We start from the raw sequence: 25,481 nt of genomic DNA on the forward strand, positions 1-25,481 counted from the left end.
ATATATATATATATATATATATATATGTTCATAGCTATGATCATAGAGATCTCAAGTTTTTGATACACTGTATTCTTCTTTATTGCTTCAGCCCTTTAGATCTGTTGTGCAAAATCGAAAAAAAAAAATGAATAGATGCGGTTATCAGCAGAAGGCCATTATGGGTTGTGTTGGAGTTGGAGAAATTAGACGGGCAGATATCTCTGTCTCTGATGGTCTTGTTTGCCCCAAACCTCGCCGGAACGGGCTTTTCAACGAACCCATCAGACCTTCTCGATTTCTGCAAATCAAGTATGTTCATATACGTCTTCTGTCTGCTGTTTTAGTTTCTCCCTTTTTCCCTTTTGTTAATTGGTTTTGGTGTTTCTCTTGTTGGGTCTTGTAGTAATCAGCAAATGAATGATTATGATTTGAAAGCCGGAACTGAACTTCTGGATATCATCCTCACCAAGGTAAATTATGGATGATTTAGTTTGTGATGTGAACTGTTTATAATTCAATTACTACATCTGATAACTTTTTTTTTCTGTAAACAGGGGAGCTATGATGTAGAGATGACCAATTTTGAGATGGATTCATCACCACCATTCTTTTTTGGGTCTCCGCCCAGCAGGGTTTCGAATCCCCTGATTCAGGATGCCCAATTCGGCAACGACAATTTTGTTCCTATACTAGCAATTCCAGAAGGAGCACCTTCACCACCACCCTCCTTTACTCCGACTTGTGGTCGTAACAATGGAGGCGGCTGTGTTCCAGTGAAGTTTGGGATTAAGCCAGCTGCTGTGAGGATTGAAGGCTTCAACTGCTGCAGCAGCATCTCTGCTGTAGCTTAGGTAAATCATGTTGCAGAGATGATAATGATAACAACTACAACAAAGAAAAAGATATTAAAAAGTGAAGTTTTTGGGGAGAGATGAGTAACCAAAACAAATTCGTTTTAGTCTTGTATATATAGAGTGAAAGAAAGAGGGTCACCATGAGTTGTGTACGATATCCTGTCATTCAAATCTTGTTTGTGAATATGTTTATGAGGTGATGAATGAGTGTTAAGTTGAGATCGTAAAAACAATAAACGGAGAAACCCAAAGAGTAGAGAGAGGCCAAAAAATTGCCCGCTTCCTATTGGGATTGTTAGTTTTTTCTTTTAAGCATTAGGCTTAAGTTATGTAATGAGTATCTACTGTAGTGTGAGAGACTCTTAAGAGGCTTCGTCTTTGTGACTGAAAAGTTTGTCGCTCTTGTCCTTCATTGTAATTGTAATTCAAAGGAGAGGAGAAGATGATCGTCTTTTGACAAATTCTTTTCATCTTGTATTTATTCTACTAATTGTGCTAATTTATTTTTCCCTGTGCTACTGATTTGTTTATAATTTCTGCTGTATCGTTGCAAGGAAGAACGTGTAATGAACTTTTTTCTGTCAAGCTATGTTTATCAACGCTGTAGTTATAGATTTTTTTTACACATATCTTTATGAAAGGTGCATTTAATTGCATTATTATCGGCACTACTATGTTTATGTGATTCTGCTCAAGGAATTTAAACTTATCATATAGCTATCACTGACTTGAGCCGTGACATTCCCAGGTTAGTGATCTTCTTTATTTAGCTCAGATAACACTTGTTTATATTAAATTGATGTTCTTTTGATTAAAAAGTCTGTTGTTTTGAGGAATGAATGTAAAATATTAGTTTCAGTTGAACCCATTTTCATACCATAGGAAGCAAAATTGTGTAGTCCTGGAATAGTAAAGAAATGGGTCTTCGTATGTTCATTTTCAGCAGTTATGTAAATCACACCGGCTCTCTCTCTTAATAAGATAAATCAAAACTCAATACTTAATACTTTTTGATGATAGAGTCGTCTAAAAATATAAAAGAATAGTCAGGTCCAAAGAGACCAAAGAAGAGGGCTTAACTGAAGAGACAGAATTTCAAATTGTTTCCATTATAAGTGCAAGTATGACCAGAAACCTTTATCAGTTTGTAGTTATTCTTTCTCTGATTGCATTATTAGATAAGTTAGTTAATAGTGGTGAAGGAGAGATATCCTTTTTAATTAGATGCAGAACATGTTTAAACAATTAAAACATCTGAATAGGCGACCTTTTAAATTATGCAGCTGTGCACGTTCCTAGGGGCCGTTACAATATGTACCTCTCAATCAATGGGATGCGATAAATGTAAAAGATTTTATGTCCCGCAACTTGAAACTTCTCAAGGACTTCATATTCATTTCCCCCCTCTAGTGTCCTCTTTCCCTGCTTTTGAGTTTGTTTATCCAAAAATTGTTTTGCTAGATTGGTTATTGAATATTAAGTGAATTGAGCTTTGCACTTGGTTTGTTCTGTCACATTTTAAATTCATGCAGCTTAAAGATCGGTCACTCAGATTTTCTAAGATAATGCATCATGCCAATTGACCCAATGTCTTGGATATATTGGAGGCAATGTATGGTCCTTGGAGTTGTTAAGCCATCTATTGTGGATCCAGCTGATATCAAGGGTGTCGTTGGTGCTAAATTTGTGCAGTCCCATTGTGGGCACTTTATGTGGCTCCTCAGCCTCCTGTTGACTTAGTGCAGAATTTCAGGTCCAAAGTTTATATAGCTGAATCATTGAACTTGAGATGCTGGGGCATTATTTACATATGATACAATGAACTTCTACAATCTGGAGTTGAAAAATACTAATGTAAGGGTCTCCTGGTTTCTCCTATCACAGTTGAATAGTTCACATTTGTACATTTTGCTTGCTTGCATTATGTAAATATTGTTTTTGATAAGCAGGATAATGACCCCCATACATTTCTTGGTAACATTAGCTCCAATTGTTATTGGTTCTTAATTTCTAAGTCTTGTTAGCTTCTGTTGATAAAAAAAGGAGTTGATATCAAATGAGCTGAAACTTATATTAGCAAATTTATCAGCTAAATGAAAAAAAGAAGAAGAAAAGTAACTTAGATAAGCAAAACTGATATGTGGGAAGGCCGTAAACGGCATCTTTTTTCTCCCATTTCTTTGGGCATCACATCACATCTATTGGGATATGATGGACAACTAAGTTTGTGTTTATTCATGTGATCTATAAGCTGTTAGTTGGTAAAGTACGACATTTTTTCTTTTTATATTCTTCTGGGCTGCATCACTCCCTCTCCTACCTTGTAATGACTGAATTCTTTATCTTGGATTAGTTTCGTAGAAGTATTTTATTGACATATGATTGCGAGACTGAACTCTCTGTTTGCTCTGGTATAACATTGAAATGTGTGAATGACCTTTTTAAAAAGTTCAAAGATTTAGTGAGGTGGGCACTTTTATTTATTTATGGCTGCAGCAATATGTTTAGATATTGTATGCTGGGTTTAACAGTCATAAAGAGCCAATTAACACTAAGTAAGCTGTGCAATCTGCAAGTAGACAGTGGCAAGTTGATGACATTGTCAAGGTGGAACTTGTCTATAAAACCTTATTTGGTGAATAGCTGTTTTGTGATCAATATGCAATGGATGCATCAATACTGTTGTGGATGTGTAATGTGTTTGATCTATTGTACATCATGTGCAGGTGGTTCATCTCTCAACATATGAGGACTTCATCGAGAAGAATGATATGGTTTTCGTACCAGATGACTAGGAAAGTTGCTCCAAGCAAAGCATTGCTTTTACAATCGAGAAATATCCGAGTAGTTACTCAGTTGATGATGGACTCTCTTCTACCTTCTTCACTTAAACACCAAGCTCTTTGTCTTCGAATGGCTCCAACCAAATGCATTTCAAGTTTACAATGAAAGATCAGCTGGGAGAATAGTCATGCTGTTTAGGCTAGCACTGTTGTTTGGCTTTTCCTTTTGTGTTGTTCGTAAAGATTTGGTAATTGCTAGCACTGTTGTTTGGCTTTTCAACCAATTGCTTTATATTTGTAAAGATTTGGTAGCTGGAAATTGATTTCAAGCCATCTCTACTTGAAACTCAACACGCTTTGGTTTAAATCCAACTATTTGGGCTGGTCGGATAGAATATCATGGGTGAACGGGTTATAGTATTTTCGTGCAATTCAACTATTTCATTAGTATTTGCTACATGCATCAATATAAACATGGAATAACTCTTCCTTCGAAAAACTAGACATCCAAATGAAAAGAAATCACCTCATTTTTATCGGAAAATTTCACTATATTAGGAGTAACAATTAGGTAACATATGTATGTTCAAGCATTTAGGTGACATATATTTATCCCGTTGAGAAGAAAACACAATATATATAAGAAATTTTATATAGGCAAATCTTTTTACAAAGGTAGAATCCATCTCAACGTTATTCTTTTTTTTTTTTTAAAAAAAAAAAGAGAGGATAAAATAGGGGTATAATTGGTTAATTTTAATAGTTGAAAGATATTTTTAACTTTTCGTTTAAATAATAAAAAGAATAAAGGATCACTGATTGCTTTGTTTTTATTCAATTTTCAAAATAAAAATAAAAATGTGTAGGCTAAACATTCAAACCTGTCAGTAATAGAAATAGAATATAATTTTGTTGGTATTTGTCTGAGTTTGAAAATCAGTGGGTATTTTGGGCGGTTCGTTTCACTTTTCAAAATCTAAAATCTCCACTTCCCCTTTCAAACCCTAGTGGATCAAAATTATGAAGACGGCGAAGCCATTGAAGCAACTTAAGCTCTCTGTACCCGCTCAAGATACTCCCATTTCCAGCTTCTTGTAAGTATCTTTCTTACTCATTACCTCGAATCTACTTGTAGTACAACTTTTTTGAAAAAAATCCCATTTATTTAGTGAAAAAATGATAATTGATACTATTGATTGCTGTTGATTCAGGACTGCGAGTGGAACGTTTCATGATGGCGATTTACTTTTGAACCAGAAAGGACTCAGACTCATTTCTGAAGAGAATGAATCTCTGGTTAGTTTTTTCAATTTAATTGATCTACTTCTGATTTTTCTTTTTCGGTTTCCATCCGTGTCCGGTAACTGCATTGGAGCCTGATTAATCCGGATTCGCACCGCGTAGGGCCCATTTGAGGGAAGCTCTCCCTACCAAGGAGTTTTCCTTACTCAGGACTTGAAACAGAGATACTTCGTTTTGATTTTTTTTGCTATTTCCACATGTTGTAGTTTAAGTTTTCGTATTGCAATTACTTTCAGTTATGAAACCAACCTGAGATGTCTTCATTGTTGTTCCTTTTTAGGTTAAGCATATTATTTTCAATTGTTTATTTAGCTCTAGTCGCACTTTGGAAACTTCAAGTTTGTTAACTTTTGTAAATTTGAATATAATTTTAACCTGATATTTATTCATTGTTATTCCATTTTAAGCTAGCAGATTATTTCCAATTGTTTATTTAGCTCTAGCCGCCCTTTGGAAACTTACATTTGTTAACTTTTGTAAATTCGCAGATACTTTTGACCTGATGTCTTCATTGTTATTCCATTTTAAGTTGAGCAGGTTCTTTTTGATTGTTTATTTAGCTAAAGTTGCACTTTGGAAACTTCAATTTGTTAACTTCTGTAAATTTGTAGATATCTTTGTCTGATGTATTATTTCGTCAAATTGAATCTAGCTTCAACCAAGGATTAATTGTTTAATTAGTGAGCAGATATATACTTAAATTTAGGTTAATTCAAAATTTGGTATTGGACATTTCTATGATCTGATGGAAAGTTTCAATGTTTTGTGTGTAATGTTCACAGCCCTCAGAAACAAAGGAGATAGATCTTCAATTTTCATTGGAAGATCTTGAAACCATCAAAGTCATTGGAAAAGGAAGTGGGGGTGTTGTTCAACTTGTTCGTCATAAATGGGTTGGAACATTGTTTGCTCTGAAGGTCAGTACCTACCAAGCAAGAATCCCTTGGAATTCCTCTTTTCTCCAATTTAATTGGTTAATGATGTCTGTGTGTAGTTAGGACCAAGAAAAGTGCAATACTAACACATTAGTCGCTATAATTATCAATATCATGCAATAGTGGATATGGTAATGATCCTCGATCGATGAATTGCAGAAGAGCAAGCTTTTCTTGTTTGAGGTGTAGCACTTGAAACAGACCACACTAAATCTTTGTAAAAAATAGTTTCTAATCCCTATTAGAGAACTGTTTTAGCATTTGGATAAAGCAACCAAACACACATATGTCTTAGTGTCTTGGAATAACAATTTGCAAAATCCTTCATCCCACATTGGTGCAATTTGACCCTTGTATCTTGGCCATTTGGTGTAACTTGACCCATTTTGCTTTTTGTTGCAGTGGTGAGCCGAAATTGTATTTTGATTTAACTTCATCCTGGTCACCTCCTTTAATGTTGATGGATGATTGTTTCTGATCCAGGTTATCCAGATGAATATACAAGAAGATATTCGTAAGCAGATAGTGCAAGAACTGAAAATAAATCAAGCATCACAATGTCCACATGTTGTTGTATGCTACCACTCTTTCTATCACAATGGAGCTATATCTCTGGTTTTGGAGTATATGGACCGTGGATCTTTAGTTGATGTAATCGGGCAACTTAAGACAATTCTTGAACCATATCTCGCAGTTGTTTGCAAGCAGGTTCTTGGTTTTCTAGAAACTAATCTTTGAACAAATTTCTGCTCTCCAGATGCTGAATTTTTGCCACTGTTTGATATTTTCTTGCAGGTTTTACAAGGTCTTGTCTACTTGCATCACGAGAGACATGTTATCCACAGAGACATAAAGCCATCAAACTTGCTAGTGAACCACAAAGGAGAGGTAAAAATTACAGATTTTGGTGTAAGTGCAATGCTAGCCAGCTCTATGGGTCAAAGGGATACATTTGTTGGAACCTACAATTACATGGCAGTAAGTCCTCTTCCTACAGCAGTTGAGTTGTTTTGTTCTGTGTTTTGGTAATTGCTCTTTTTGACCAAGAAAAGAATTGCTGTATGTGGGGGAATCAAACTTGCAACAATAATTGGCTTTTAGTTTTGTCTAGTATCAATTCAGCAATTTTGTGAATAATTTCATGATTGAATGCAGTTTAGCAGTAAACTGACTCATTATTTACCCTGATTAAGCCTGAAAGAATAAGTGGAAGTACCTATGACTACAAGAGTGATATCTGGAGCTTGGGCATGGTCATCCTTGAATGTGCTATTGGACGTTTCCCATACATACAGTCAGAGGACCAGCAAGCTCGGCCTAGCTTTTACGAGCTTCTGGAGGCTATTGTTAGCAGTCCACCACCTTCTGCTCCAGCAGATCAATTTTCCCCAGAATTCTGTTCGTTTGTTTCTGCTTGGTAAGGATACAGTATCTTTTGCTTATGTGTTAAGACTTCGAACAGCGCTCACCAAGCAAGTTGGTGTTGTAGTTTTTACTCTCCCACCAAGTTTACTTTTGTCTTTCTCTATCACCCTAAATTTAATTTTCAAGAAAAAAAAAAAAGTTCTTAGCATAGTTCCCTCATTATCTATTTACATCATGTTTGCTGCCTGATAATCTGTTTGGCTAGAATTTTTAATTCGTTGTTTCTCTAGCTAACTTGCATTGCTTTATTAACACAGCATTCAAAAGGATCCCAGGGATAGATCTTCAGCTTTGGACCTTTTGGTAAGCATAACTCAGTGCATCATCTTTCATGTGTTTTCCTTTTTAGTTGCTGTCTGTAAATGTGCAACTCACCACATTACGACAATATCAATTTCAGAGTCACCCTTTCATTAAGAAGTTTGAAGACAAAGACATTGATCTCAGCATCCTTGTCAGTAGCCTGGAACCACCAGTAAATTTTCCAAGATAAGTTGTTGTCATATATATTAATACAACTACTATTACATTGTAGACCTGTAATATCTAGCAGTTTCTGTATGTAAACATCACTTGAGATGAATGAATTACTTAGCAGCATTTTTATCTAATATGAGTTCAATATACTAGCTATTTGTCTTCCCTCCATTTTCACCTTTCACAGCCGCTACCACCCCGGTTACTAGCCCCCTTTCCATATTTGGCATTTCAGATGTTACTTGATTGCCATTATTAGTACTGTACCATTTGTATGCCTAGCTCTTTACATAATGCTTTTCAGCCATGCTAAGAACAGGTCAATCGAAAAGACAATAGAAATAATTATTGAAGCTCTTGAGCCATGCTAATTGCGGGCCTAAATTCATCCTGTAAAGGCAAAAAACCACAAAACTAATAAGAGAGTGGCCTAACTATTGAATTTCCAAAAAAAATTGAAAATGAGCTTTGTCAACTTGTCCATCTTTTCATCTTCTTTAACCTTCCTTGGATGGGCATAGAGAGAACTTGGTGCATCGGGATGCTCTTTTTCTTCTTCTTCTTTAACCTCAAAATATTTTAAGAAATGGCGCCAACACTTGTCATGAGTACCTGAGCAACAATTGCGATTCCTTCTACCATACAACTTCTTGATTACTCCCTGTTCAAATTTAAATTATTTTCAAATAAGATGTATCATTCTTTTACGAAAAAATAAAAGTGTGTCACATAAATTGAACTGGAAGAAAGGGAAAAAGCTTACTATTGCAGTTGGAGAAAAACTAGTTGGTATTGATAGAGTCAATGTGTTTGGATGAGACATCCAAAGTAAGTTATCAATAATATATCTCATCAAATGTTCCTCTTGATATTCGAGTTTGTTCATGTCTACCATTATGTGTTTGATATAATGTAGCGGCTGTGTTGGAGCTCGTCCACTTGGCTTGCTACTGGGATGACATGCACTTGTCTTCATACATAGTAAGAAGATGATTCATCAATATACATATATAATATATAAAATTAAAGAGTATAGTTAACAAAGATGATTAATTAAGAGATTTAATGTACCTTAATGCGTATCTCCAATGTTGTATTGTGGTTGCTAAAATTCTGAAGATGACTTCTCAATTTGAGGAACCAAGCTCTTTTCATGATCTTATTGATTTTAGGAACCAATACAATATTATAGTTGGTCTCTAAAAGTTTTGAAGGAGCTAAATATGATTGAAATGTTGTACCCTTAAATTTGAAATAAGACAAATTTGGAGATGAAACTACACTTTTTCTTGTACATTTATATACCTGTGGGATGGATAAGATCCATTTTCTGAGCGATGAACCCGAAATATTGATAGGCTTCTCTGGTCCCATTAACAAAGTTTCAAGATGAGGAAAATCTGAACAGAAATTTTCAGGATCAAGACCATTAGGAAGTTTTGAACAATTTAAGTGAAATTCCCGCAACATTTTGCAAGCACGAATATCCATGGTAACAACAACGTCTTCGATTTCAAGATACCGATTCCGTAAAATGAAATGGAAGACTTGTAACCTGGGGGCAATAACTTGTATGTTTGTAAAAGAAGATGAATCACTAACGTTCACATAAAGCTTCTCCAAACAAGCTAAGTTAGTTAATACTATAAAGCTTATCCCCCAACATGTGACCAAACTCAATTCTCTAATATTAGGACACTTACTAATAAATTTAGATAGTATTTCTTCTTCAGATGAGGTGACACGTTCCAATTTCAACTCTTGCAAAGAGGGAATTGTTACTTCATCACATAACACATGCTGCTTATCAAGTACACAGTTAGTTAAATGTAGAATAGTAAGACATTTCGACTGAAAAATATAGGGCAAATAGTCGTAAAACAATTTCAAATAAACCTCATGGAAATTGTTTTCCTCCAACAATTTCATTATATCGCGGATGTATTCGACATTGATAAACTCAACGTGCAATACTCTTTTCTCAGCATTGATTAACTTATTTTTACAAGTGTCGATAGAAGAACGTATTGAATCCCACAAGTCGTTAAGTGAGTAAGAAGTTGGATCTCTTTTACGTAAAAGAGATTCATTAAAGTGGAAATTGAAGTGTGATGGTGTGTTAAGATACCAATTTTTGTTAACAAGGCGTACATGAAGCAGGTCATGAAAACTAAGGTAGAAAAATATGTAATGGAGAATATGATGGGGCAATTGTAAGGTTGGATCTACTATATTTGGTGGATTATCTTCAATTGTGTGAGTAATGATGAAGAGTTCGTCATCATCAGCCATGCTGTGGAAACTGAAACGTTAACACAAAACCCTAACTAGGTATTATAATTTGAAGGAAAAATCTATCTAAAATAGGTGTAACTTAACGAGCCCAATATATATATGGGCTTTATCTAAATACACAATTTATTTCATGATAAACTATTTTATTAGACCTACATCACTATCATATAATATTAATTTTCCCTTTACTTTTAAACCATTACATATATTACCACTTATGAATTAGGGTAAAACTCAAAATCTAACTTTTCCTCTTCCTCTTTCCTTGAAGAGTCAAAATTTTGCTGAAAACACCCTATTAAAATGGATGTTGTACAACTTGTCAGCACACACATCAAATTCTCTAAAATTTCATGTATCGGTCGGATATATTACTTTCAGGACGTTTAGTGATGAATCCGAAATCGAGACACGATGTATCAAGACGTCGAGTGATATATCCGAAATTGAGACACGATGTATCGTGACATTGAGTAATGTATCCATATTGAGACATTGAGTAATGTATTCGAAATCGAAACGCGATATATCGGGATATTTTGAGATGTATTTGAATTAATTTGGAAAAGAATAGGAATAGAATATTTATTAACTATTGATTTATACAAAATTCCCTTTATTTAATAGAAATTTATTAGGACAGTGTATATATTATAATTTTTTGCATCCGGTGAATTTTAGACATATATTAGACATGAATCATAATCCTAATTGAAATTGAACACACTTTGTAGACATATATTAGATATATATTCATGTCTTCGTACATAGTTTAGGGTTGAGTAGCCTCCAATAATCCTAATTGAAATTAAACACACTTTGTAGAGTTTAAACTCGATTTAAACACGTCTTGTAAGAGTCACAAAATTTCAATGTCTATAAATTTCCAAGGCAGTAATTAACAATGCTAGTGAATATCTAACATCATATCCGATATCCATTTTGAGGTCCAAGTCATCTGAATTTGCTAATATATTTTAATCAAAAACCACTTTATATTTTGAACTCAATCGAAAGATGTATGATTAATCTAAATGCAATTGTCCGTTAAATCTGTCTGCATAGTAAACGCAAAATCATAAATGATGAATAAAGTAAAGGGGAAAAGGACAAATATACCCCTGAACTATCGTAAATGGTATGCAAATACCTTTCGTCATACTTTTGGGACATTGATGCCCCTGCCGTCCAAAAACTAGAGCATATATGCCGTTCACTCTAACAGAAGACTACATAGGGTCGATGGATAAGATTATAACACGTGTATGTCTGTTAGTATAAAGGGTATATATGCTCTAGTTTATGAACGGCATGGGCACCAATGTCCCAAAAAGGTATGCAAATACCCTTCGTCATACTTTTGGGACATTGATGCCCCTGCCGTCCAAAAACTAGAGCATATATGCCGTTCACTCTAACAGAAGACTACATAGGGTCGATGGATAAGATTATAACACGTGTATGTCTGTTAGTATAAAGGGTATATATGCTCTAGTTTATGAACGGCATGGGCACCAATGTCCCAAAAATATGACGGAGGATAGCTAATGTAAAGGAAAATTACCTACTTATGACCGAATGAGAAAAGTATACAGAATAAATTTATATATCAATCAGTCAAAATTCTCTGTTTATACATGAATAAAAATAATATCGGGACTGGAAAAGTAAGGAAAGGTATCCTCGCTAAATATAACCAAAGTTCCACAATCCATTATCTTCTCCAATCGATCACACTCCGATAATGATCACTTAAGCACCTCTTGAAACCGAACGAAAAGAGATTGTTTTGTTTTTAAAGTAAACAATGATATTTAAAAATTGAAGTGCTTGACTTTGAATACAGAAATTAATTTTAACTTTTCACGAGGAGAAGAGCACAATCAAAAAGAGCATATAAATAATTATTACAGCGCTGAAGCCGTGCTAAAAGCAGACCAAAATTCATCCAGTAAAAGCAAAAGAAACCACAAAACTTAAAAGAGAGTGGCCTATCTATTGGATTTCCAAGTAAATGCGAAAATTAACTTGTCCTTCTTTTCATCACTATCTTCTTTAACCGCTCCTGGATGGACATAGTGAAAGCTTAGCACATCGAACTTTTCTTTTTCTTCTTCTCTTTTAATCTCGAAATGTTTCAAGAAATGGCGCCAACACTTGCCTTGAGTACCCGAGCAACAATTGCGATCCCCTCTACCAAACAACTTCTTGCTTACTTCCTGTTCAAAATTAAATTATTATTTCAAATAACAAGATGTATCATTATTCTTTTGTTAACACATGAAGGGAAAGCTTACCCATGCAGTTGGAGAAAAACTAGCTGGTATTGATAGAGTCAATGTGTTTGGATGAGATATCCAAAGTAAGTTATCAATAATATATCCCATCAAATATTCCTGTTGATATTTGAGCTTGTTCATGTCTACCATTAAGTGTTTGATATGATGTAGTGGCTGTGTTGGAGCTCGTCCACTTGGCTTGCCTTTAGGATGTCCACATGATCTTGTCTTCCTCATAATTAATACATAGCAAGAAAATGATTGTATTAATCTTTTAAAAAAAATTAAAGAGTAGTTAACAAAACTGATTAACTAAAAGATTTAGTGTACCTCTTCACGAACGCATAAGTCCAATGTTGTATTGTAGTTGCTAAAATTCTCAAGATGACTTCTCAATTTGTGGAACCAAGCTCTGTTCATGATCTCATGGACTTTAGGAACCAATACAATATTATTGTTGTTCTCTAAACGCTCACTTGGAGGAGCTAAATATGGTTGAAATGTTGTATCCTTATATTGGAAAGAAGACAAATTAGGAGATGAATCTTTACTTCTTCTTGAACATTCATATAGTTGTGGGAAGGACAAGATCCATTTTCTGAGCGATGAACCCGAAATATTGATAGGCTTCTCTGTTTGACAAGGTCCCATTAACAAAGTTTCAAGATGAGGAAAATCTGAACAGAAGTTGTCAGGATCAAGACCATTAGGAAATTTCCAACAATCCAAGTGAAATTCCCGCAACATTTTACAAGAGCGTACATCCATGTTAACAGGAACACCTCTGCTTTCATAACTCCGTAAAATGAAATGGAAAACTTGTAAACTCGGGGCAACAACTTGTATGTTTGTAAAAGAATGAAAATAACTGAGGTATACATAAAGCTTTTTCAAACGATCCAAGTTAGTTAATACGATAAAGCTTATCCTCCAGCAAAACATCAAACTCAATTCTCTAATATTAGGACACTTACTAATAAACTTGGATAGTATTTCTTCAGATAACGTAACGCCTTCCAATTTCAACTCTTGCAAAGATGGAATTATTTCTTCTCCACATAATAACACATGCTTTTCAAGTTCACAATTAGTTAAATGTAGAATAGTAAGACATTTCGACTGAAAAATATAGGGCAAATACGAGTAATAGCAGCATGAACGAAATGACTCAATTTTCAAATAAACCTCATGAAAATCGTTTCCGTCGAGCAATTTCATTATATCGTGGAGATCCCCGCAATCATTGAATTGAACACGCAATGCTCTTTTCTGAGCATTGATCAACTTATTTTTAGAAGCATCGAGAGAAAAACGGATTGAATTCCAATACTCGTTTTCCGAGTATGTAGTTGGATTTTTTTCACGGAAGACGGATTCATTAAAGTTTAAAGCCAAGTGTGATGGGGTGTTACGATGCCACTTTTTGCAAACAAGGCGGACATGGCGTAGATCGTGAAAATTAAGGCAGGAAAATATGGAATGGAGAAGATGATCAGGGAATTGTAACGTTAGATCTACTGAATTTTTTAGGATATCTTCTGTAACTGTTTGAGAAATGAGAAAGCGCTCTTCACCATTAGCCATGGTGTGGAAACTGAAATTGAGACGGTAACACGAAACCTATAGGTTGATTTGAGCAATGAGGAAGAGTAGTCAGTCATATGGTAATTTTGAGCCCAAATAAATATATGGGCTTCACCAACAAGTTTTTGCATCGACATTTAAATTGGGGGTATTTAATTTTTATCCCTAGTATTTTTTTAAAATTAAATTTGTTAGACCAAAATATCCTTTCTGGTTCGTAGTCTTGGATTATACACTTTTCGTTGAAGATATGTCCTCCGTGTCTTCTTCGACAGCTCACATTAACAGAAAGGTTCGGTACCTTGTTACTTATTTTCGCTAGCTAGACCTTTTTAGAGAATGTTTATCATAGTATAAGTTTTGTTTTGTTTATCTGTAATTGAAAATATCAAATTAATTAGATCCATTGATATGTGTTTTTTCTGTCATCTGATTAAATGATTGCCGTGAGTAAACTTATAGGATTAATTGGATTCACTTAGTTACAAGTAAGAAATAATAATGAAGAAATGAAAAATCTTACATTTTTTTTATTTTCTGAGAGATGAACCCGAAATATTGATAGGCTTCTCTGTTTGACAAGGGCCAAGTAACAAAGTTTTAAGATGAGGAAAATCTGAAGAGAAGTTCTCAGGATAAAACTAAATCATACGGAAACTTAAAATTATAAAACTATCAATGGTATAAATCAAAAGTAATGGAGAAAAATCAACAAAAACAATTTTAGCTACTAGTTAAGTATACTTCCTCTAGTTCATATTAAGTGAATTGTTGAAACTTTTTTCATCTCTAGTTCATATTAATTGAGTTGTTGAAACTTTTTTCATGATTCAAAATAAATGACTGTTTCAAAGTTCAAGAGAATTATTGAAACTTTTTTTCCATATTTACCTTTTCTTTGAATAAAATTCTTAACAATTTTACATTTTCTAAAAGAACAGTTTAGAAATAATCAAAAGTATAATAGTGAATAATAATGTTTAATTTTATTTTAAAAAATAATTTCTTGAGTGTGTGTTAGACCTAACGATTCACTTAATATTGATAAAAAATATAAAGATACAATCTTAATTAATAGGTTATTCAAAATTTAAGGTTAAAACATAAAGAAGATATGGGGGCAACTATTTCTGTTTTGTTCTTTAAAAAAATATTGTGTTTAAAAATGTAGCTACTCAGATCAAACCTTAGACCTCAAAGTTATTAAAGCACGTGCTTACCGCAAGACTACCAATCTTTGTTATGTGTAAGGGTGTCAATTTATTATATATTCAGATATTAGACAATATTTTACATATATACACGGTATAATTTTCTGACGAATGGTGTGCGGTTGACCACCCCCTTACTTGATCGTAGCTTCGCCCCTTGATCCCAAGATATCCATATGTAATTGTCTTTATACATAGTACACGAAGATGATTCATCGATATGTATAATATATGAAAATTGAAGAGTATAATTAAGATAGTTGATTAATTAAAGGTGTGTTAATAATGTACCTCTTCACGAATGCGCAACTCCAATGTTGTATTGTGGTTGCTAAAATTCTCAAGGTGACTACTCAATGTGAGGAACCAAGCCCTATTCATGATCTTGTGAATTTTAGGAACCAATACAATATTATAGCTGATCTCTAAAAGCTTTGAAGTATCACTTAGAGGAGCTACATATGGTTGAAGTCTTGTACCTTTATATTGGAAAAAAGGTAAATTAGGAGAAGATAAAACTATACTTTCTCTTGAAAATTGGTTTACTTGTGGCCGGGACGGATAAGAGAACTTGAAATTTTAATAATAGGCTTCTCTGTATGACAAGGGCCAAGTAACAATGTTTCAAGATGAGGAAAGTCCGAACAGAAATACCATTAGGAAATTTCTAACAATTCAAGTGTAATTCCCGCATCATTTTACAAGCTCCAATATCCATGTTAGTAGTAATTTTACGACTCCGTAAAATGAAATGGAAGACTTGTAACCTCGGGGCAATAACTTGTACGTTTGTAAAAGAACCTAAATTACTAACGTTCACATAAAGCTTCTCCAAACAAGCTAAGTTAGTTAATACGATAAAGTTTAGGGAAAATTGTATGTAATAGCAAACTATTAATTCAAATTAAATGCTATAAATATAGTTTGATTTAATTGTAATCCATAGCAAACTGTTGCTATTTCGCCTCTCTCCTGGTGAATCTCATTCTCGCTGGCAGTCTCCCTTGCCTCTCTCACTTTTATACAAACACAAATGCGTTTGTGTTTGTATAAAACGAGAGAAAATTATATATATACATTTTCGTTCCTCTCTCTCCCCTGTCCCAGATCTCGCTCGCCTCTCTCACTTTATACAAACGCAAATATATACATTGCGTTTGTATAAAGCGAGAGAAAATTGTATATACAAATACAAATGCATATATTTTCGTCCTATACACTTATGATTATACAAATACGATCTTCCTCTGCCCAGTTTTCTTTTGTCTTTCTCGCTTTATACAAACACAGATTATACAATTGATATTTTGTATATGTATACCGAAACAGAAACAGATTATACAACTGTTTTCTTTTGTATATGTATAGCGAAATATACATAATTATGTTTGCTATGGAGCACAATTATGCAAACTATAGCTATAACATACAAATATGATTTTTATGTTTGCTATATGTGAAAGTTATTCAGTAGTTTATCCCCCAACATGTGACCAAACTCAATTCTCTAATATTAGGGCACTTACTAAAAAACTTGGATATTATATCTTCAGATAATTTAAGGTGACGCATTCCAATTTCAGCTCTTGCAAAGAGGAAATTATTTGTACACCACATAACACATGCTTAACAAGTCCACAATTAGTTAAATGAGGAATAGTAAGACATTTCGACTGGAAAATAGTAGTAACATTCATTAATGCTTAAATAGACCTCGTGGAAATCGTTTTCCATTGTATCGTGGACATCGTTGTGACGAGGTAAATTGAATGTGCAATACTCTTTTTTCAGCATTTAACAACTTATTTTTCCAAGTGTCAAGAGAAGAACTTATTGAATTCCGAAACTTTTTGGATTTTATTTATGGAAAAGGGATTCACTAAAGTGTAAAGCCAAGTGTGATGGGATGTTACGATGCCATTTTTTGTTTACAAGGCGTACATGATGAAGATCATGAAAACTAAGGTAGGAAAATATGGAATAGAGAATATGATGGGGCAATTGTAAGGTTGGATCTACTAAATTTGTTGGATTATTATCTTCAACTGTTTGAGTAATATAATGATGAAGAGTTCATCATCATCAGCCTTGCTAGCTGTGGAAACTTGTAACATTAACACAAAACCTAACTAGGTTTATTTGACATTAATTCTGAAAGGAAAAAAATCCCCTTGGGCTATTGTTGAGCCCAATTAAATATATGGGCTTCGCTGTTTTGCACACACCCTCCCTAAAATAGGATAGTTTTTAATTTTTATCCTTTACATAGTGTGATTTCTAATTTTTGTCTCTAAATTTATAATAAAATTACAGAAATCCCACATTTTAGTTTACTTATTACCATTATCTCCTATAAGTTTTACAAATCTCCAAAATCTCTCATTTTCGCACATAAGATTAGTGTATCTCGTGCATCAAATTAGTGTATCTCTCGCATCAGATTAGTGTATCTCGCGCATCAGATTAATGTATCATGTATAAAATGTACATCAGATTAGTGTATCATGTATAAACATAATGTATCTTATTTAACGATTAATGTATCTCGCGCATCAGATTAATGTATTAGCGCTTATATTATTGTATCCATTTGAGGGATTTCTGTAATTATAAACTTTTAAGGGATAAATTTTTTATTAATGATATTTTTTTTAAAGTCTAATTCATCTGAATTTGCTTATGTTTACTATGCTTATACGCAAAAAAAAAAAAAAAAAAGACGTATCATTTCACCGCGATCTTTATGGTATATTGGTGATTATCCCACGTGCTACACACTAAAACCGTACGGAAATTTTATACATTATTTTTATTTTTAATGTCTCTTTCGTCGTGCACCTTGTATGAATGGTGTGTCCCTTGGCTCCTCTCATTCATTCTTGTTTCGTCATCATCTTTGTTCACCAAAAATCTCTCCTCCATTTTCGCCTTTCACAGACGCCACCCACCCACACAGGTAACTCTCTCTCTTTTCTCTTTCTAATCCTATTATTTTTCCATAATTACATACTCTTTTTTTGTCAGCTCTTCTTTTATCATCATCGTGTTTATATTTAGTAATATCAGACATATATATAAAAAAATTATATGTTCATAGGTATTATCATAGAGATCTCAAGTGTTTGATATACTATATTCTTCTTTGTTGCTTCAGTTTTTTAGATCTGTTTTGCAAAAACGAAAAAGGAAAAAATGAATAGGTGTGGTTATCAGCAAAAGGCCTTGATGGGTTGTGTTGGTGTTGGAGAAATTAGACGGGGAGATATTTCTGTTTCTGATGGTCTTGTTTACCCCAAACCTCGCCGGAATGAGATTTTCAATGAACCCATTAGACCTTCTCGATTCCTCCAAATCAAGTAGGTTCATATAACTTTTTTTGTTTGCTGTTTTAATTTCTCCGTTTTTCCCCTTTTTGTTAATTAGTTACGGTGTTTCTGTTGCAGTAATCAGCAATCGGAGGGTTGCGATTTGAAAGCCGGAACTGAACTTCTGGATATCCTCCTCAGCAAGGTAAAATTTATGTGTTTTCGATTCATCTGCAAATGATGTAGTTTGTGATGTGAACTGATTGAAATTGATATCAATTATGCTGATGATTTTTTATTATTTTGGTAAACAGGGGAATTTTGATATGGAAACGCCCAATTTTGATATGGCTTCATCTCCACCGTTTTTTTTCGGATCTCCACCCAGTAGGGCATCGAATCCCCTGATTCAGGATTCACAATTCAGCAACAACAATTTTGTTCCTATACTAGCAATTCCAGAAGCAGCAGCTGCACCTTCTCCACCACAACCTTCCGCTTCCACTCGTAAGAGTGGAGGAGGCTGTGCTCCGGTGAAATTCGGGATCAAGCCAGCTACTGTGAGGATTGAAGGCTTCAATTGCCGCAGCAGCATCTCTGCTTTCGCTTAGGTAAAACCAGAAACCAACCAAAAACAATAAAAATGTGAGATTTTTGGGATGAGGTGAGTTACCATAACGAATTCGTTTTAGTCTTGTATATATAGAGTGAAAAAAAGAGAGTCGTCATTCAACTCCTGTTTGTGAATATGTTTATTAGGTGATGAATGAGTGTTCATTTGATATCGGAAAATAAATACTTTTAGTATAACCCAAAGAAGAGCGATAAATCAAAAGATTGTTCTCTTTCGTTTGGGATTAATTAGGGTTCTTATTTAGCATTAGGCTAAAGTTTGTATTGAGTATCTACTGTAGTGTGAGAGAGTCTAAAAGAAAGACTTCTTCTTTTGTGACGGTAAAGTTTGTCACTCTTATCCTTCATTGTAATTGTAATCCGATGGAGAAATGAAGATGGTCTAATTCTTTATAGCAATGCTAATTTATTTGTCAATCTTTGATCATCAATTTTATAGCATTAATGTTTAGTCATATGAAAAGCTTATTTAATAGCGTTATTATCGCCACTAACTATGTGATTCAGCTTGAGGATTTTGTACTTATCTAATTAGATTTGTTTGGTATAAAGAATTGTTGAAGATGGCAAGTTGGTTGAGAAAAATTATTAAATTTTCATGTGAAAGATGGACCCTCACCTAAGATTAAGGGAGAATAGGTGGTGTGGGGTATTTGTGTTTTGCAGATTGTTGTATTTTAGGGATGGAAGAGTCATTTTATTAATTGCTGACTAGTTTTGTGTAGAGGCTAGGCTGGCTTTTGGTCATGTGTTGGGTACCACTTTGCTAAGACAAATACACACAATAAAAGAATGGCATATTGGTAGCCCATGCACTTTCCAAGAAGTGTCTTTTTCCAACTATCGTGCAGATAACAAACTGTGAAGAATGCCGTGTGCCGACCATGAGTCGCCACTGTTCACTAATGATAATATCCTTGCCATGTGTTTGCTTTTTTGGATTATGGCTTCAACCCGGGCCATCCCTGACTCATCATCAAGGCCTCGTAATAGGCAGGATGTTGGTGTTATTCAAAAATTCCCCTTTTATCTCTTGACACATGCAACATATTTGTAGTAGTCGAGTCCATGATCTTGACTCTGATGCTATGTGTTAGAATCACACATTGTATCAACATATCCAGTGTAATTTCATAAGTGAGGTGTTTTCAGAACTTACCTGCACCAAGATCTTATATTTAACAACATACCCAGTGTGATCTTATAAGTGAGGTGCACAAAGTATGTTTTGCTGTGATTTGGCGGGTTTAATGTTATTTTTACCTTTTTACTTTTCTTGTCTTTCTTAATGACAGCTACATAACCAACCACCAAATTACCCTCCCCCACTCCTTTTTTTTACTTCTAATTATTCTCAACCTTTTTAAAAAAAAGATATTACTCAAAATAGTGGCAAGCATCAATGCCTTTTGTGCTATCAAATATGGAGGACGGCATCTACAATTATTTGGTTCAATAATTCGTCTTCTATTTGCTATATTTCGAAACTGGCTGTGCATCGACAGTTTTATGTGTGAATCGTGCCTCTGATTTGTTACAAAGAGTACTGGTTATGGTTTATAAGTCGAGCGGGTACTTCCACCTATTAAACTAGTCTTTTGGATAGACTTCCCTGTTCAATCTATAACATAAATGTTGCACTTGGCTACTTTACTAGGGGAAACTGTTGAACCAACAAAACTTGATGTGGAAAAGGTGAAGCATTTATACCAATACAGGGTGTGATCATTGAATTATTGGCTACAAATAGAAAAAGAATTATGCATGCACTTGCAAGACAGCTATAAAGAATTGTCTATAAAATCCCAAAACAGTAATAATTTTGCTTTTACCTGGACATTTTGCGGGCTAAATTCTTTGGGCATCTGGAGTGGGCCTTCATTTTCCACGAAATAGCGTCCATTATGATTCTATTTTTCAAAAATTTCGAATTCTACTTGTGGAATTCCAGGACATTCACCACAGATAATTTTTTCCCTCCCGAGGAAGCTTTGCCATCCGAGTAACTCCCTCGTATCACTTTTGAAATCTACAACTCTATGACTCTGCATATATTTTTGAGCAACTTTCACATATAACAAGCATAAAAATCATATTTGTATGTTATAGCTATAGTTTGTATAATTGCGTTCCATAACAAACTTTATGTTTGCTATGGAGCATCAGATTGTATAACTCGCTGGTAGGACCTTCAAATTTGTATAATTTCGCTGGCAAGCCATTTGTATAAACCGATGACAGCCTCTCAATTCAATTTTATATGTTTGTATATCTGCATAAAATTTGATTTTTTATACAATTGAATCGAAATAAAACATTTGTATATCAAATCTCTCTCGCTTTATACAATACAAATTATACATTGTAATTTGTATAATCTGTGTTTGTATAAAGCGAGAAAGAGAGAAAGGCAAAAGAGAATTGAGTAGGGAAAAATCTGTATTTGTATAATTATAAGTGTATAGGACAAAAATACATGTATTTGTATTTGTATATACACTTTTCTCTCACTTTATACAAACACAAACGCATTTTATACATTAGTGTTTGTATAAAAGCGAGAGAGGCGAGGGAGAGACTAGCGAGAGAGAAACCTAGGGAGAGAGGCGAATGACAATTGTTTGTTACGGGTTACAATTAAATCAAACTGTGGTTATAACATTTAATTTGAATTAATAATTTGCTATTAAATATAATTTTCCCTATTTTTTTTTTCTATTTGGCCTTTTATAAGTGAATCTAGCAAGTTACAAGTCATGTAGCCTAAATCGTATAGTATTAGTCTAAATTTGCTTTTACTGTTTTACACAACACTTCTATGGGCTAATTACTTGGGCCAATTCAATCGGGCTTGCGCACTTTTATACAGGAGTGCCAAGGGCTGATTCATTGGGCTTCTAATAGAAAATCGAAAATGAAATCTGTATTAGGTGACCAAACTCTAATGATTTTTCAAACAATTTTAGTTTATTAAATAAATAAATTCAGTTAGCGTAGAATTTGAAATGTTAGTACGTGCGCTTTTTACTGCTAAATGAGTAAATATAATTGTTAAATGTTATTTAGTTTCTCATATTTGTTAGGACTAATGTGAACTATTTGACTTTGTATATATTTTCTTGTTAATTAATACAAGAAGGTTGGCCTTTTCTTCCACACTTTGTGGTTCGTCTGCTTGCGTTTAAAAAAAATAAAAATCCACTAGTGATAAAGTAGTTTAAATTTCACCAGACCTTTCTTTACAATATTTAGCACAAGTCCATTCAATCGTCGTTATTTTTTCATATTTCTATTCAACAAGTTGTTCAGTATACATTGTATTAACACTCCTAAAAAATGTCACACATGAGTTATTATTAATTTATGCTTGTGGAGGAGGAAAAAGAACAGGAAACTTGTCAGAATTTCTTATTAGTACATTTTAATGTAGACCAAAGAACAGTTGTGATGACAAGAAATGAAATCAATAAAAAAAAATTAGTTTATAGGAGTACATTTTAGCTGTAGATTGAAGACCTCACTTTTGAAGGTATTGAAATGGTATAAGCAACCTTTGGATGTCATTAATAGTCTATGAATATTTTTTTAGGGTCAATTTACATCATTTTTCAACCCAAAGACAATTTCTTTCACCAAAAAAAAAAAGTACAGATATGAATCTGATTTTATGTGTCAGCCGCTTTTTAAATAGAGCCCGTTTGGATTAAATTAAAAATTATTTTTAAAAAAAAAAATAATGTAAATTAAATCATATCATGTTCATATAAAACGGAGTTAATATCTTAAAATAAGAATTGATACAAGAAAAAAAATTATGAACGAATAAAAGGTCACTCAACTTTTGAGATATTAACTCGACAGAAAGAATATGAATAGAGAGTAATTAATAAGAAATACTTAAATGTTTAGAGGATAATAAAAAAAGGAAATAGTGGTGGGGTCATTTCCAGGAAAATAGGATAAGAAGTAGTCTATGAGGAAAACCAGAATAGCAGTTCTAAGGGCGCCCATAGTCCCCCGCGTACGGTATTCCACTAAACCGGGAATGCTTTTTATCCGTGGGTCCCACTTTTCTTTTTCACTTTACCTCCCCACGCGCCTCTTCTCTTCTTCTTTTCTTTAGCTTCTTCTTTCACTTTTTAGGTGATAATCGTTTTCACTCCTCCATTTTGAACAATGATAACATATTAATTAAAGAGAAACTTAAGCATATAGCTATTCAAAAATAGTTTAATTACGTTTTATAGTTATAATTTGATAATTATGATTCGTAGCTACATATTTTAGGGAGGAAGAAAATGGCGAGCGAGATTGAGAGAGGAAGGAGAGAGGTGAATGAGCGAGGGTAGAGATTGAATGTGTATAGTGATAGAACTAAAAAATCAAAGAAAATTATCGTTAGATACAAATACAAAACATCGTATACAAATACAAATCAAACGAAGAATTATTAGTTGTGAATTATACAAATATGGTGATTTATACAAACGTGACTAATTATACAAACTCAAAGTCAACCCACGTAATTAATGGTTAATGTTAGTTGCAAGTGGTAATTATAACAAACAATAACTATAATGACTAATTAAAAAGTATAAGTTTGCTTAACTGCATATTTTCCCCCCTTAATTTTAAATATATAAGCTAATGATATAAGTAAAAATAATAGAAAATAATAACTATATAAAAATATATTTTGATGTAGAAATACAGAAATTATTAATTTAATTTGAGTAAAACAATTTAAAGTTATACTTATTTAGATTTAAAATTATAATTTATGTAATGCTCCATCAATGCCAATCAAAACTTGATTATTTATATAGACAATTTATTATTAACTTTTCTTTTGTGTTATTTTGTTTTGATATGTAAAATGCAATGCACAACAGTTCTATTTATATATTTTTGGTGTTTTTTTAATTGGTTTTGATATGTGGAATGTCTACATCTTAATAAATGCATTCTAGAGTGATCAAAAGTGAAGTATTTTGTTAGACATACTTCAGGAATAATGCATATTAGTTTTGATGCATTTTCCTTTTGTGTTTTCAAACTTTTGTTTTATCCTTAATCTCTAGAACCAAACACCTAAAATTAATTGCATCCTAAATATAAATATATAATGTTGGTCCCTGCTAAGTGTGTTCAGAATTAATTATAATTTAATACCCAAAAAACTTATCGTTATCAATCATTGAAACATTTTTTATCACATTATTCTCGAGCCATGCTTTGCATCCTCAATTCAGGTCTTGAACGGAAAGACACCAAAAATCGAACAGAATTAAGTGTTTTGTTCATTATTATTTCAATTAAGCTGAACATAATTAGATTTTAACTGTAATGTGTCACCTTTGAATACATCCAAAAATTAAATTAATATTTCGATCAATACAACCATTGTAATTAATTGAAGATACTCTACTATTTCCTCTATCTACTCTCAAATTGGATTTTGTTTCAAATTCATATGAACTTTTAATCATAAAACTATCTATGCTGCTTGAAACTTCACAATTCAATCAAAATGTTATAACAAATTACGTAATTAAAATTGAATTTAAATGAGTTTATAACAAATGTGTAAGTTGGCACCCAATACTAACATTAAAAAGAAAATTAGGTAGGGAAGCCTTCGAAATAACTAGTTATTATATTGACAAAGGACCATAACATAAGTGAACATATCGATTAAAATTGGTTTGAGTATTTGTGACATAATTATTGTTAAAAGAAGAAACAAAAAATAAAAAGTTTAATTCTCATTCCCTTGTTTGCTTGCACGCAAAATATATGATAGGAAATGTAAAAAGATACAATTATTGTTACCTTGGCCTCACAAATTTATTACTTTTTTTATATTGTTCAAATTCTATATATAACAAACTATATAACGTAAAAAACAAAATTATAGTAATAGTATAGAGTGCGTGAATGGATATGCAGTTGAAGAAGTATGTGGCGAGCCGCCATGAGTTGTGGGCCCATGTCGACAGGCTTTACACGTGTCACTATGCTACAATCCCTGGTTTTGGACCAATTTGCATGTCATTATCCCGCCTTCTCATTTTCCATGAATTTTGTTTGCCGTGAACTTCCAAATGACCAAACTTAACCCTCAATATTCGTTTTGTAATACATTGGACTGAGTGCTGAAAAATTGTATAGTAAAATTTGGTAATGGAACAACAATTAAAATATAATAATTAATTATTGTTGTGTTGATATTATTTTTACAATATTAATAAAATGAAGCAGAAGATTATGTACTTTATAATTATAGACAGAGTCGGAGTCCGGATTAAAAATTGGAGGTTCCAAAATTTTTGGACATAAGAGAAATATTTTCAAATCATTGAGCCGTTAAATCAATTTTGTTAGGGGATTTACAAAGTAATATATATATATATATA

At 33.3% G+C, this 25,481-nt stretch overlaps 5 protein-coding genes across 5 annotated transcripts in view; 3 read left to right on the plus strand and 2 right to left on the minus strand.

The window, feature by feature from the left end:
- The window catches only part of LOC102594284 (uncharacterized), a 4,992-nt gene extending 978 nt beyond the window's left edge, over positions 1 to 4,014 (plus strand). Inside the window, exons 2-5 of the mRNA XM_006341545.2 lie at positions 92 to 291; positions 386 to 452; positions 537 to 2,690; positions 3,563 to 4,014. Coding sequence (XP_006341607.1) covers positions 92 to 291; positions 386 to 452; positions 537 to 833 — 564 coding nt within the window. The 3' untranslated portion in view covers positions 834 to 2,690; positions 3,563 to 4,014. The remainder of the gene's footprint in view (positions 1 to 91; positions 292 to 385; positions 453 to 536; positions 2,691 to 3,562) is intronic.
- A 625-nt stretch (positions 4,015 to 4,639) lies between these two features.
- On the plus strand, positions 4,640 to 7,774 carry LOC102594623 (mitogen-activated protein kinase kinase 6). Its single transcript, NM_001318629.1, is given in 8 exon segments — positions 4,640 to 4,713; positions 4,831 to 4,915; positions 5,704 to 5,838; positions 6,340 to 6,564; positions 6,652 to 6,834; positions 7,050 to 7,273; positions 7,539 to 7,584; positions 7,682 to 7,774. Coding segments are annotated over 8 exon segments (1,065 nt in total).
- A 193-nt stretch (positions 7,775 to 7,967) lies between these two features.
- LOC102600543 (uncharacterized) lies at positions 7,968 to 10,074 on the minus strand. The gene is made up of 3 exons (XM_015306230.1): positions 8,830 to 10,074; positions 8,522 to 8,728; positions 7,968 to 8,419 (listed from the first exon to the last, which is right to left on the minus strand). Exons 1-3 carry the CDS (start codon positions 10,048 to 10,050, stop codon positions 8,189 to 8,191), a joined length of 1,659 nt encoding a protein of 552 aa, XP_015161716.1. The 5' UTR covers positions 10,051 to 10,074; the 3' UTR covers positions 7,968 to 8,188.
- Positions 10,075 to 11,927: 1,853 nt separating this feature from the next.
- On the minus strand, positions 11,928 to 13,963 carry LOC102594947 (uncharacterized). The gene is made up of 3 exons (XM_006341547.2): positions 12,663 to 13,963; positions 12,351 to 12,560; positions 11,928 to 12,272 (listed from the first exon to the last, which is right to left on the minus strand). The coding sequence occupies exons 1-3, from the start codon at positions 13,914 to 13,916 to the stop codon at positions 12,045 to 12,047; spliced, it is 1,692 nt and encodes a 563-aa protein (XP_006341609.1). The 5' UTR covers positions 13,917 to 13,963; the 3' UTR covers positions 11,928 to 12,044.
- A 4,008-nt stretch (positions 13,964 to 17,971) lies between these two features.
- LOC102595281 (uncharacterized) lies at positions 17,972 to 19,482 on the plus strand. Its single transcript, XM_006341548.2, has 4 exons — positions 17,972 to 18,083; positions 18,282 to 18,483; positions 18,571 to 18,637; positions 18,747 to 19,482. Exons 2-4 carry the CDS (start codon positions 18,320 to 18,322, stop codon positions 19,041 to 19,043), a joined length of 528 nt encoding a protein of 175 aa, XP_006341610.1. The 5' UTR covers positions 17,972 to 18,083; positions 18,282 to 18,319; the 3' UTR covers positions 19,044 to 19,482.
- The last annotated feature ends 5,999 nt before the right edge of the window (positions 19,483 to 25,481 follow it).

This window comes from Solanum tuberosum, unplaced genomic scaffold (assembly GCF_000226075.1).
Source record: "Solanum tuberosum cultivar DM 1-3 516 R44 unplaced genomic scaffold, SolTub_3.0 scf00026, whole genome shotgun sequence".
NCBI lineage: Eukaryota > Viridiplantae > Streptophyta > Magnoliopsida > Solanales > Solanaceae > Solanum > Solanum tuberosum.